Below are 14,416 nucleotides of genomic sequence, written 5' to 3'. Positions count from 1 at the left end.
TCCTCGAGGTAAAGGGACACGAGGGTTTTTGTAAAATTCTCAATTGCAACATGAAAATGTTGTTGCTGCAACAAAAACATCTAGCGGAAAATGTTGCAAAATAGCGATATCTGATGTGGGGACACGATGAAACATATTCTTTCCGTGTCCCCTTAGCTTTCTAGATGATGCTATCGTCCGTTTAAAAGTCAGTAAACGCGGGAAAGAGTTAAGGCGTCAGGGCGGTTTACGGGAAAAAAGTGGCGGTAGAGTTTTGGAACAAAACGTACGATACTAATTTGGCGCTGTAAACATTCCCGCCAATGCTTACTCCACCCGAATTTATCACGCCTCTCCTAAACTATTCCCTTTTTTAATGTATGTTCAAAAGATTATGATTTGACCTCAGCATGTAGTCTTTATTTCTTTCTCAGGGCTTGATAAGCTTAATAATCAAAATACATAAAACAAAGATTACGAAAGGTTAGCTTATATATGAAAATCCTCATAATTAAGGTATTAAAATCCTCAAAATCTAGGTATTAAAATCCCTATTATTAGAAATAAATCAAATTGCTTAGACAGTAGAAATCAAAAACGCAGATACACTGTTTTGTCATTGGTATGACAGCATTTAGCCCATTTACTATCAAGGAAACGTAAGGAGTATCTTTGTCTCGATTTCGTTTCTCAGATCTTAGAGTTTTTGACATTGAAGATTTCAGGTTGATTATCACTTATGAGATATTTTGGTTGTTCAAATACATAAGAGAGCTGAGATTTTTAAACTATACAGAATTCTTAATTACAGTAATTCGTATAAGTTGCTTTTTTATCCGAGAATGATTTCAAAAGCTATCTATCTATTGCTCGTCCAATTATTGCTGCTCAATGGTGAATCCTTAGCAATCAAATGTTATATTGGTGAAAATGACGTAATAGACTGTTCACATGGAGGTGAGTTGTACAATATTGTATATTATTATACACTTGGTCTGGAAAAAGCAGAACCAATTGTGTATAAATAAAAATCCATACAATAGACCTTATCGGAGTTTTTGATTTTTCTAAAAAGCGATGGATTGTGGGGTTATTACTATAGAAATCTCTTAGGAATTCCTCGAGCGAATTCTATTGTAATACACTCGAAACAATCCCACAATGCATCGCTTTTTTAGAAAAATAAAAAACTTCGATAAGGTCTATTACAGGGTGTCCCGAAAAAAGTCCTGTGTTAGAACACGACTACAAGTCGTATGTATGTCAAAAATTGATATTCACGTGTTTTAATACAATGCGATCGTTAATGTTCTTTACTTTTTTTGAAAGAGATGTTCATAAAAATGCTTTATTGGGCTTTTCCAGAAAAAAATTGAATATGTGGGGTGGAAGATGTAACAATTTTCAGTGATTTACCCCCCGGACAAAGTGACTTTTGGCTCCCCGGACAACGGGTTTTACTCCCCGGACAAGCATCAGTAGTTGACCTCCAGGACAACCCAAATTACCCCCGGACAGAGTAAATTTACCCCTCAGACAAGGCAAATTTTGATGGTTTTTCGCTAACCCCCGGACAATATATCCTCCACCCCCTCCCCCCATGTACGGACATTTTCCGGAAGAGCCTATTACTGTTTTGTGTTAAAGAGAGAATCTAGACAAACACACACAAAGATTTTTCTACTTTCAGTCATATTCTGACACAGGACGTTTATCTGGGATACCCTGTATAGACCATCCTCATTACCCAATTGATAGATTTCTTAGTCAGGGTAGGTTTTTCGAAACCCTTGAAATGCACTGCTGAATTGCAATTCTGACAGTAAAAGCATAGGCGAAGCGAGATACGCTGCAAAATTTATGAGGGAGTGCAGACATTTATGACATATTCATTATCTTTTGATAAAACAAACAGTAATTACAGTGTCGTAAAAACCGCTCTCATCCATAAATTTTGCAGGGTATCTGAAAGAGCATGAAATTCTGAGCAAAAAAAGTGTATTACAACAACTCTCTGACTAAAACACACGAAGAAATACAGCCGCTTGAAGTTCAGAAACATACCGACGTCAGTACGATCAAGACAAGATTTGGACGTCAAATCACAGTAGACCTGACAGTTAGTTGGTCTTAAAGCGGCTGTATTCCTTTGTGTGTTTTAGTCAGAGAGTTGTTGTAATACATTTTTTTTCTCAGAATTTCATGCTCTTTCAGGTACCAATCATTTTCGTTTATTTTGACTTTTGAAAATAAGCTATTTCTCTACCCCTTATTTTCCCTTGCAGTTTTGCCTATGGCGTCATTATTTTGGTCATAAAAATTATTCCCGGCCCTAATCCGCGTCCTTCCTCTCAAAAAAATCCTGTAATATACTGTTTTTTGGAACAGACTAAAAATGGCTAGGTCGTTTTTTCATTAGAATATCTATTGATTGAACAGAAAAAATGTTATTTTGATAATTGTTATCATAAGCCCAGTTTTGATTATGAGTTCTTAGGATTTTACTCTGTATAAAAATTCGTCCCTTTTTTTTTGGACACCATGCATATATTTTCGTCCTTCTTGGAACTCTTCAGCACTGCGCACTGTATACTGCAGATCGAATTAGCAACTCTTCCTGTAAGACCTACTTGTGAAAGTTTTTATATAACCTTACGTATCTGATACCGAGACCATAATCTCTAAAAATAATCTACATGTCACAACAATCACTTAACCCTATTAGCCCCAAGCTACCCCCCTGGGGGGGGGGGGTAGAATCTACCACCCTCGATTATTTTCGATCTAGAAGAGCTATGGCCATGAAATCTGGTACAGATGTTCTCCATCATGATATAATTTTGACGATGACGTCATCACAAAATTTCCACCTAAAATGATTTGATAAAAAGTTTAGAAGTTATCAGCACTTTCAAATTTTGAGTTTTAAGCGATTTTAGCTGGGTTTTATGTCATGTTTTAAAAATAATTTTCTCCGAGATATAAACAAAAGAACTCCAGCGTGGTAGATTCTACCTCCCCCCCCTGGGGCTAATAGGGTTAACACTCACTAAATAGGGTAGATCCAACGTTAGATGCATTTGTGCAGGCCTTAGCAACCCCTAAGATGACTATATTTTTTGTTTGTCCTCAGGTACTTCAGATGTTTGTGGTGTTCAAACTATTGTCTACAATGGTCAAACACTCCGAACGCCAATGTGCGTTCCAATTTCAACAGAACCAATGTGTTATCAGAATCAACAGGCGACAGACTATATGAGTACCAAGGTAAGTTCGGGCAAGGGGATTTTTGCTGAATTGAGAATCTTCAAAATTTTTAATCAAATCATAAAGAAGAAACCAAACTTAGCACCTTTTTCGCTCGCCAATCTCTATGAAACCGCAGATAGTACATGATCACGAACCCATTGATGGATGCCAGAAGCCTTAGTACTCTTTAGTTGCATTATTAGGCTGCACGCATCCCTATAATCAAGTTTGATATAGGGGATGCGTATCGTGTATGAAATTCCCGTCCGAGAGTTACCCAATAACCAAAATTTGCATGAATTTACATAATTTTGTCACATCCAATCAAAGAAAGAAAAAACGAAGTTGTTGTCTTGTTGTTTTCGTAATTATAAATTTTCATTCGTTGGACAAAAAAAAATTTCGTTGTATAGGGTGTCCGAAAAAGAAGTATCGAGGCGTACCACTTCTATAAAAAGTAAGTTCGTATGCGTGTTTCACTAAATTTGCCATGTTTATCAAAGTTTATCTATATCAGGAGACATCTTTTATGAATATTAACTTTTACAAAATACAATTCTCGATAACTACTTTAACGTCATAAAAATTGCAAAGAAAGTTAATTCTTTTTAATCATAAATCATAATGACTGTTGTAACAACAATTATTGTGTTGGTATATATTTTCTCACATTTTGTTACGTAGTCGAACGTGCGCAACGCACTGGGCTTAACTTCAGTGCCTTCAAACTATTCATAAGCCAAATTGTAGACCCCCAGATATTCCCCCAAGGAACAAGTGTGCAAAATCGAACAATTTTTGAAGTCACGAGGCTGCCCCAAAGTTTTGGGACAGACAGACAGACAGACAGACAGACAGACAGACAGACAGACAGACAGACAGACAGACAGACAGACAGACAGACAGACAGACAGACAGACAGACAGACAGACAGACAGACAGACAGACAGACAGACAGACAGACAGACAGACAGACAGACAGACAGACAGACAGACAGACAGACAGACAGACAGACAGACAGACAGACAGACAGACAGACAGACAGACAGACAGACAGACAGACAGACAGACAGACAGACAGACAGACAGACAGACAGACAGACAGACAGACAGACAGACAGACAGACAGACAGACAGACAGACAGACAGACAGACAGACAGACAGACAGACAGACAGACAGACAGACAGACAGACAGACTGAAGCTGAGAACACGCAACAAAATCAAAAAAGAAAAAAGAACAATACGCATCCACTATATCAAATCATATCAGAGGGGATGCGTGCAGCCTATTGCATTATATATGGGTCTAAGATTTCGCCTGGATACATAGGTTCTGTAAAGTTCTGACTGATGCTTCTTTATCCAGATTTGTTGCTGCAAAAGTGACTTTTGTAACAATGAAGCATTTGCAAACGCCTGCAACCCTGGAACAACCTCGAGAACAACAACACTCGCACCCAGACCCTGGCCCACATCCTCGGCCAATTCATTCAAATGTCAGTACAGGATACAATCGATTGGATTCGGTGAAGGACTGGACACAAACTTAAATGCCGGTGAAATAGATTGTGACAGTAGGTTTTTTTTGCCGAAATACCTCCAGTTTTCTAAGGTTTTTAAAAGTTTTTAGCAAGAATTAATGATTCTGAGAAAACTCAAGACACGCCTTTAAATTTGGTTCTGGATTTTCATCATTTTAGTGCCGCTTAGTTTGAAGGTCAACATTGGCTATCTAAAATTTGAAAGTTTAATGTTTGTCATTAATAATTTCATAAATTCATTTTGCAAACCCCAGTAAAGTTGAGTCGATGTCCGACTTTTATAATTTCACGAAATTTAATATCAATTAAAGTTTTCAAAAATACAAATCGCGAAATTAAATACACGCGAAGAAATTCAAAATAGGCCGAAAATCGCAAAATTTTCAAAAATGAAAGACAATGAAATTTTCGAGGGATTATTGATATTTTTTTACTGTAGAAATATATTTTCAATCAAATATGTTTACACCCAAAACCTTGTGTTTCAAGCGAAATCAGTCATTTTCTTTCTCTATTCCGACTTTTTGAAAATGCCCAATCTAGTGAATCGCGAAATTTAATACACGCGAAATACGTTTCCTTGTAACACGCGAAATTTAATACCATCAATATATATATATTAGTACTAAATAGAGTATTAAATCTCGCGATTTCCACATTCTAGAATTTTCGTGCGTATTAATTGGATATTTTCAAGGGTTAAAACAAGAAAATACAAATTCTGCTTGAAACACAACATATTAGGTGCAAAAATAGTATTAAAGTTGTAACAAAATATCACTGTTCCCTTAAAGCTCTTCCTCTCTTCTATTTTCGAAAACTTTGCGATTTTCGGCCTATTTTGAATTTTTCGCGTGTATTTAATTTCGTGATTTTTTATTTTTGAAAAATTTAAACCAAAAATGTTTTATAAATGTTTCTTCTTTTATAAGCATAAAATTTGTAAGCATACTTAGGCTCAATTTTCGGTAAAAAAAGCATAATGGTAGGCATTAGCAAGAGAATAGCAAGCTGAAATGCTGAGCTTTTAAAGATTACTTTTAGAGCTGTTTGAGCTTTAGACCAAAAATTTTCGCAAATTATAAAGAAGACTTTCATTTTCCCGTCCGTATGCTTATAAAAAAGAAGAGTGAGAAAAATGAAACTTTTTGGATCTTTTAGTTTTAGGTGGATATTTTCAGAAGAAATGTATGGTATATGTTTTGAAAGAAGGCGGGTCATCAACGTTGATCACATCGTCATGCGCGATCAGATATGCTTCTTATGATTTTTGTGAGCTTGGAGGTGATTATGAAGATGTGGGATTTAAGGTAATCAATGCTTTTCAAATATTGTTGATGATTTCGGCTCAAAAGCACATTCTTTTTTACATAAGCAACCCCAAATCTCTGGTTCATTGATACAGGGGCTCATTAAAAAAAAGTTCGTCTGACTTTCTCAGAGGTATGCTGTTGCGACACAGAGAATTGCAATAACGCTCAATTTCTCCAGCAATGTACACAAGGAGTCATTGGTCCTACCAACCCGATCAATCCAACAAATAACCCGATCAATCCAACAAATAACCCGTTATTACCAACAAATAACCCGTTATTCCCAACAAAGACCCAACCGACGAAGCAGGATTTTTACTGCATCGAGAGAACAACAAAAAACGGACAAATTACAGGAGATCAAGGTTCTCGCAAGTGCAATGATGGTAAGTGCATTATCTTTTCGGTAGAACATTCGTCGGTCAAAATATATTCATCGGTCAAAAAATATTCGTTGGTAAAGATTTTCGTCGGCCAAAAAAAATTGGTCGGTAAAGAATATTCGTTGGTCAAAATATATTCGTCGGTCAGAAAAAATTCGTCGGTCAGAAAAAATTCGTCGATCAAAACATATTCGTCGGTAAAAAAAAATCATCGTTAAAGAATTTTGTCACTTTCTACCGATAAGGTAAACATTCCAAATTTCTTCTTGTTTAATAAAAAAAAAATGCACGTTTTTAATAGAGAGTAAAAGTTACTCTGGGGTACCAAGTGGAGGGGGTGCTGGGTGGAAAATTTTTGAAAAATTTATTAGCGGGAGGGGGACACGCTTATTAGGTACTTGAGAGTAGTGAGAGCTGAAATTGGTTTTAAGACAAAATTTCCATTATCCAATCGCTGTTTACTATGGGGAGCCGAACGTTTTAATAAATCAAATACAATATTACTTGACCTATTGGTAAATAACAGAACTACACCGCAATTGACGTACTCGAATCTTGATCACATCCAGGCAGGATGTCATGATGGTAGCACATATCACATATATATCACTAAATTAGGATAAACTCTCGACCTTCACTAAAGGCTTAACAACATATTTTATAGGTACTGGTCTCTATGTGGAGAATAAATGTTCTTTCTTACATGGGAAAGACTCTAAAAATGATACGCATACCTATCAGGGCTGTATTCTACATAGATATGCAGATTCATGTGGGATGACAATCACTTATCAAAAAATTAAAATGGCTTCCTGTTGTTGTCAGACATCGAATTGTAATGATGCAACGTTTGGAGCTATCTGCAGTGATGCGTACGTCACACGTGTCAGCTTACTCGTTCTGGTGCTTGTTTTTGCTTTTGGTAAATTGGTAATGGACTAGTAATTAACAACATGGAAAATATGTGGCACTCGAGAAATCAAATTTAAGAGATGAAACACTGATATTAATAATAATAGTAATAATAGTTCGTAGAGTGCGAAGGCTTGGGGATACGAGAAGTTTTTTCGCGTCGGTGCAATGCAACATGCTCTATCCCACAAACACAAGAAAAAAAATGTGTGTCGAGGTTTCTTTGTTTGTTTCATGGGACAAAAAGTGAGGGGAAATACCCAAGGGACACGCTGATTTTATCCCAGGGACAAAAATCAGATTTCACTTTTATTGGTAGAAAAAAAAATGGGGTGGATACACGAGAAAGCGTTTCAGGTTGGTGGGATGGAGCATGTTGCATTGCACCAACGCGAAAAAAACTTCTCGTGTCCCCAAGCCTTTAAAGTGTGTCAGGGAACTAGAGCTGGACTGATGAAGAATCCTCTAGGGCTTATTTTATTCAGGCCTGACTAATCTTTTCTGACATAACCTCATATAGTTATATTTTCACGCTGAGAATTAACGTAATTATCTTTTCAGGCGCACTTTTTTTTAGGGTTCAATCCTATCTGCGTTCTGAATTTCTTGAATTTTTCACTGGCGAGGCCACCTTATTTTTTCGATGTTTTCTAGAAGCGAATCTTTAACCTTTCTTGGGCAAGAAAAAGGCAAGCCTTTAAAATGTCATCCGTTTTTTTGATGACGGATTGAATCTAACGATTTCTTTGTTATCGAGTGGTACATTTTTTAAAAATCTGGCGGTATATTTTACTTTCAATCCGGTACTTGTGTGAAATCCAAGCGGACCGTGCTAGGCCGCGCAACTTAGGGAGGAGTTAATGGCTTCAAATCCTACCTAGGAGATTCCTTTCTAGCCCTTCCGGCTTCTAGAAAGTGTATGTTTGAGCTAGAAATTTTGAGTTGTTCTGATGAAGGCTTAGTAAATCAATCAATTTCAGAATAAAGGGTTTCCTAGAATATCAGAAGACAAAAAAATTGCTTCACCAGAAACTTCTACTCTTTTTCTGGGTGCACTACTGTACAATCTAATTTCTACTTTTATCAATCGCCAATGGCAATTATCAGTTACGTGGGGGGGGGGCACACTATTCAAAAACAACCGTACGTACGGCCCAAAATTTGACCCTTTAAAATCCAGTCAAATTTGAGTAAATATAGGCGAAAAATCGGCACCCTTACAGTGCACTTTTTTATCATCTTTGCTCATTTCGACCCTTACAGTGCACTTTGAGAAGCTTGTAAAAAGGACCCTTAAGGGCCGCACGTAAGGAAGGTCGTTTACCTTGAGTGCCCCCTCCCTCCGTAATCAGTAAATTGCCAAAATCAGAGAGATGCAAAACTAATCAGGTATTCCAATCTTAATGAGCTTTGATTAATTTTTATATTATTTAAGATTATATTTTTATAATATTTGATACTCAGACTCTCACGGTCCGTAACCAATGTTCGGTATATCTTTTGCTATTGACTTTATACATAAAAATTTATAAATAAGATGCATACATGTTTTTTATAAACATTGCACTTGTAAGCAAGGCTCAGATATGGGGAAAACCTAAGCGTATGCTAAGCATTACCTCGAGCCTATGAAAAAAGTATAAGCTACTTTGTAGTATGGATATAAGTAGTATTAGTAGTATAGCAGTATATAAACAGTATTAAGTATTAGGATATAAACATCCCTCAAGCATTTTTCACTCTATTAAGCTTTCGACCTAAGCATCTCTGAGCCTGTTTTCGGATTTTTGTATGTCTATAAAAAAAACATGTATAGCTGCACTAAGGATATTTAAAGCATTTCTCATGTTTGTCCGTCTGGGAGATTAGCAAAACGAGGAAGCGTAATTCATATTGAACTAAAAAACCTACCCATAGTGTTTCTATGACAACCCAGGATTAACTCTTTTTACTAAAGATTGTTTTGCATGTATTATTTTATTTTCGATTTACAAACACATTTTGTCAACCATTTATTAATGAAATTATGTCATTGTTTTTATTCTCATTTTAAATTTTTCAAACCGACCGCTGTGATGGAGTGTTGGTGAGAGAAGGGAGACGATGAGAGAAGTGTTGCTATTTTTAGATCATACTTCATCGAAGAGGTCTCCGTACGGAATTTTTTTTGCATTCATTGAAATATATCTGAAATCCTTGCTATAAAAGTTGACAAGGGTTTTTAAATCTTTTTGGACGTATAGAAAACTTAATGAGTTTCAATCAGATAATTTTTAGTTCAAAATGAAATTTAGTTCAAAAAATAAGGTGTTGCTAGTCGCAATTATTTTGTTATTTTGGAGTCAAATTTGTCACACACTAAAGTGTTACGTGGATCATGATAAAAAGTTATTGCATGAATGTCTCACAGGTAAGACTTTCTTAAGAATTTCACTTCGGCAACTCTGTAGGTAGAATATGCTATAGTCTAAGACAAATCACTATCTAAGAAAAAAGCTGAAAGCCGAAGAAAATTCGCAAACGGTTTTTTTTGCCGAAAAGAGTTTACAGTTGGTAGAGTTTGCCAGTTTTCGAAACTTCTTCGAAACTCTCCCGCCAATTTTTTTCCGTATACTGCCATAACACCCCTATATATCAAAACATATTAGAAGGGAATGCGTGCAGCCTAGGGAAAATCCTAAGCTAGAATTAGGTACGGAATGCGTTAGCTGGTTGGTAAAGAAAGGATTTGTTTTCTAAAATTCATTGAAAGAAAATACTTAAACAAGATCAAATCCGCTTTTTTCTAAAGCCTCGAAAAGATTTAAATCCTAGTTACGCGTTCTTTTTTTCCTAAAATACACGTTCTTTTTTAAGAAAATCCAAAATTTTTGAAGCCTTCGGATGTTCTTAAATGTTCTTATTTTCTCCATTTTGTGATCATTTTTACCCATTTTCCTAAAGAATCGGGCGTTTTCAAGTCCGCAAAGCCTTAAAATGTTCTTAACTTGTTTTTTAGCATTTTGGCTATCGAAGCCTTAATGTTCTTATATTATGTAGTTTGTTCTTATAAAAAAACGTATAAGGGTTTCGCAGAAAACAATATATTTAATTTGATTAATCTTTAGCTGAAAAATGTGGTATTGAAAAGTTGCTGCTGTCATTTGGAATCGCAATTTCAACACCTATTTGTGTATCTGAACAGATGGTAAACAAATGCGGACAATCTCTTAGCAAAGGACACACAAGTGCTACGGTAATTCAAAATAATTAGTAATTGGTAATTCAACCGCGAAGTAAAGGCGCACAGAAATTAGAAATGGCTTTATCGGCGAATTATTTTTGAAGGAAGATCACTTTTAATTTTCTCATTGCGACATCAAAGAAGCTCTAAGATTTCAAACCATCTGATTATCCCTTTAACCAAAATCCAGAGTTTGCATTCTTGAAAAATTCAGTCTTAAATGTTTTATTCAAAATTCAAAAGACAAATTGCCTGCAAAGTACACATTAAATTTCGGTTTTCCCTTAGTTATGTTGTTGTGATGAAGGTAATTGTAACGATGCAAAATTCTCTGAATCGTGCAAACCGAAAACCCCTCCAACCACAGCCGTTATACCCAATTCAACGCCTACGCCTACGCCAACGCCAACGCAACCGCCAATCCAACCTGATTCATTTACATGTATGCATAATGTGAGAGTTGAAGGAGCTGGCCAATTAGATTTTGGTGAAACGATCTGTGATGGTAAGGAGAATTTGAAAGTCACTTTTTGTGAAATTGTTCATTAAATGTTACAATTTTGCTTTAGTGAACTTCTTTTCCAGCGAGGAATTTAAAAATTCATTAAAACCGTCCAAAATTGAATCATATTTAAATTGATTCTCAGAACGATATTCTAATACACATTTTCGACCGTAGCCACCAATTGCCGAGCAGGCATAAAACTAAAACCATCCCAGTCCTTTTTTCGCACCTATAGACAATAGAAAAATGCGTCAAAAAAGGATTGGGACGGTTTTAGTGGGATAAAGCGGACAAAAAATGTTTATAAAGCGAAATTCATGATTACTTTTTAGATACTTTACACATCAAAGCATGTTCAGTCAACGTTCTTAGAGCAGGTGATATTATTCTCGTTACGTCACAGTGTGTAGCAAAAGACGATAGTGACGATTGCATAAACAATTCTAATGATATCACAACGGGGGTAAGAAAAAGTCATTTTTTGCTTGTTCAATTTGTAACAGCAATGGGCTCTTCCAGGTCTAGCCTGGAGATTCGTGCTATGATTTCTTTTTCCTTTATACTGATGGCAAAATATATAGCATGGTATGGGCTGAGAGTTCGAATTTCCAGATCCTAATAACGGTTGAAAACATAGCCAATCAAATTTTGTTATTTTTTCCTGTCACACTTTCTTAGAGAAAGTGCAAGTTCCAGAATTTGGTTTTTATTTAAGTAACTAGGGACAGTACTAAATTCGAATTTCCCATTGTAAATTTTTTGTCATACCCGTCCTGTATACATCAGATTATAAAAATACAGGACGGGTCTCCTGTCTATTCTAGGTCTAACAAGAAACAGTCAACCGTCCTAGAGAATGTTGGTGACGCTAAAAGGGTGTTAAGGACCCCTCTGGGTGCTTAATAGATTTCCCCATTCAATGCTTAGCCAATTTTGACTGATTTTTTTATATAGTATTCCACTCTCAATTTGGCCGCATTTAAACAGCTGAGCAACAATACTTTCGTCGAAGGGGACATAAGACTGGTTTCTGAGTTATGAAAAGCCTAGCCGGGAGATACATGCTATGATTTCTTCTTTGATTTACTGATGGCGAAATGAATAGCATGGTTTGGGCTACGAGTTTGGTCAAATTTTCTCAGAAAAAACGCAACTTCCGAAACTTGTTTTTAATTTGAGTAAGTGAGGACAGCGCTAAATTAGAGTTTACCATTGTATATTTTTTGACCGTCCTGTATATATCAGATTATAAAAGTACATGACAAGTCTCCTGTCTATGCAGAGCATGGTAAATGTGTTTCATCATCAAAAAATGATGACGCCATTCATAGGTAGTTTAAAACCTTAGCCTAAATGATAATGATATATACCCGACTTTATGTTATAAATTTCACTCAATAAAAATAAACCTTTTTTCCAGGTATGTTGCTGTACCACTAAAGATTGCAATGATGTAGATTTCATTCAACAATGTAAAAGTGGAATCGTTGCTCCTACCAATAACCCGATTAACCCTACAAATAATGCCATCCTCCAAACTGGGATAATAAAGCCACTTAACCCTTCACATAAACCAGAAACAACAGAAGATTTTTATTGTCATGATAAAGTTGTTCTCAATGGTGAAATAGTGAGAGATCGTGGTTTATATAGGTGTAACGAAGGTAAGGTGATCTACCGTAAGCTGGTCTAATGTCGACATCCCTCCTCTAATTTCGACACCCTTATTAGAGATGGGAATAATAGGAAGGTCAGAATCACTGATAGACGTATTTGGACCCCCCCCCCGTCTATTCGGGAGACAAGAGTAGTGGATGTATTCTCTTATATTTTAGATGGCGACGAGCACTTGGACAAATGTACTTTTGCCCATGGAACAGATTGGAAAGGTGGTAAAGTGACTTATCAGGGATGCCTTCCAACAACTGCAGCCAATCATTGTAACTCAAAATTTTACTACGCAGGTGCAGAAGTCACCGCATGTTGTTGTGAAACCTCGAATTGTAATGATGATGTTTTCATAGCCAAATGTAGTGGATCATATGTTATTCGATCCAACAATATTTTTCAAGCAGCGACTCTTTTAATAGTTATATTTATAGTGAACTAAGTAGACCATTCAGTTCATTACGGGACTGCTGGACGGTCTTTTCCGGGTATTTTGGCTGTGGTCCCCTCTTTTTCATTTATATTGTGATTTTTTCCTCTAATACCAGAAGTTATGGAAGTGAAATGGTTAAGCTACCACGGGGATTTGATAATCTTTTATGAAAGTGTTTTTTGAAGCATGAACTATTTTAATTGTTTATAAGTTACTGTATTTGGGTTGTTACTAAAACGAGGAACGAGAAGTAACGAGAAGTAACCAGAAGTAACGAGAAGTAACCAGAAGTAACCAGTAGGTAACCAGAAGTAACGAGAAGTAACGAGAAGTAACCAGAAGTAACCAGAAGTAACCAGTAAGTAACGAGAAGTAACCAGAAGTAACCAGTAAGTAACCAGTAGGTAACCAGAAGTAACCAGAAGTAACCAGTACTTAAATGGAAGTAACCAGTACTAGACTTAGGTAACGAGTTCTGTAGATGTGAAATTGACACTCCATTGTCTTGATATTGTCATCAGTCAATTGTTTTAAGGCTTATGACGTCATGGCTAGGTCTACTCTTCGGACACCTATATCTCGTGATTGGCTTGTCTGTTTCCCTTCAAATTTGGCAGGTAAAACCTTGACAATGATGCCTTGAAGTTAACATAATTAGTTTTTGTCAATTCTGGTGATGACGTCATCATTTGGGCCCTTTTTGGTACTGGAATCCGGACACCTATATCTCGTGATTGGCTTGTCTGTTTCCCTTCAAATTTGGCATGTGAAACCTTGACAATGATGCCTTGAAGTTGACATAATTAGTTTTTGTCAATTTTGGTGATGACGTCATCATTTGGGCCCTTTTTGGTACTGTATTTTGGATACGGGTATTTGGTTTCTTTATTCTTTATCAAATTCGTCTTAAAATATCAAGGTAAGAGATAATTGGAAAAAGGTATGACGGATGTATACGAGGCCATAAGGGTACAGTTATTACAAATCTAAAGTCTTTTAAAGTGGTACATAATCATAGGTTTTTCACCTATTTCACCAAAATCACGAAAATCACTTCAAAAAATGTTTCCTATTTTGTTCTCGTTTTAAGCGTTTTTTATAAGCATGTGTTGTGAATTCTTTTTTGTCTTATCGCATAATCGAGGAAGCCTTTATCACTATTATCCTTGATGGACTGAATAATCTTTTATTGTATTTAGTTAAAAG

At 36.2% G+C, this 14,416-nt stretch overlaps 2 protein-coding genes across 2 annotated transcripts; both read left to right on the top strand.

Annotated features, from left to right (window-relative positions):
- Positions 1 to 610: 610 nt before the first annotated feature.
- Positions 611 to 9,405, top strand: LOC136815001 (uncharacterized). The gene is made up of 6 exons (XM_067071434.1): positions 611 to 936; positions 3,113 to 3,246; positions 4,599 to 4,806; positions 5,935 to 6,083; positions 6,217 to 6,472; positions 7,134 to 9,405. The coding sequence occupies exons 1-6, from the start codon at positions 822 to 824 to the stop codon at positions 7,409 to 7,411; spliced, it is 1,140 nt and encodes a 379-aa protein (XP_066927535.1). The 5' UTR covers positions 611 to 821; the 3' UTR covers positions 7,412 to 9,405.
- Positions 9,406 to 9,487: 82 nt separating this feature from the next.
- LOC136815002 (uncharacterized) lies at positions 9,488 to 14,310 on the top strand. The gene is made up of 6 exons (XM_067071436.1): positions 9,488 to 9,791; positions 10,489 to 10,616; positions 10,893 to 11,109; positions 11,442 to 11,572; positions 12,530 to 12,773; positions 12,945 to 14,310. The coding sequence occupies exons 1-6, from the start codon at positions 9,665 to 9,667 to the stop codon at positions 13,217 to 13,219; spliced, it is 1,122 nt and encodes a 373-aa protein (XP_066927537.1). The 5' UTR covers positions 9,488 to 9,664; the 3' UTR covers positions 13,220 to 14,310.
- The last annotated feature ends 106 nt before the right edge of the window (positions 14,311 to 14,416 follow it).

The sequence above is a fragment of the Clytia hemisphaerica genome, unplaced genomic scaffold, assembly GCF_902728285.1.
Source record: "Clytia hemisphaerica strain Z4C2 unplaced genomic scaffold, Clytia hemisphaerica genome assembly, whole genome shotgun sequence".
NCBI classification, from domain to species: Eukaryota; Metazoa; Cnidaria; class Hydrozoa; order Leptothecata; family Clytiidae; genus Clytia; species Clytia hemisphaerica.
Note: the sequence above shows the minus strand (reverse complement) of the source record. Positions and strands in the feature narration are given on the sequence as shown.

Bases quoted from the DNA above. Each gene is read 5' to 3' on its own strand.
- LOC136815001 (XM_067071434.1), top strand. From the start codon at position 822: ATGATTTCAAAAGCTATCTATCTATTGCTCGTCCAATTATTGCTGCTC. The intron at 4,807-5,934 runs GTAGGTTTTTTT...TGGATCTTTTAG, and splicing joins CGGTGAAATAGATTGTGACA to TTTTAGGTGGATATTTTCAG. The intron at 6,473-7,133 runs GTAAGTGCATTA...CATATTTTATAG, and splicing joins TTCTCGCAAGTGCAATGATG to GTACTGGTCTCTATGTGGAG.
- LOC136815002 (XM_067071436.1), top strand. From the start codon at position 9,665: ATGAAATTTAGTTCAAAAAATAAGGTGTTGCTAGTCGCAATTATTTTG. The intron at 9,792-10,488 runs GTAAGACTTTCT...ATTAATCTTTAG, and splicing joins ATTGCATGAATGTCTCACAG to CTGAAAAATGTGGTATTGAA. The intron at 11,110-11,441 runs GTAAGGAGAATT...ATTACTTTTTAG, and splicing joins TGGTGAAACGATCTGTGATG to ATACTTTACACATCAAAGCA.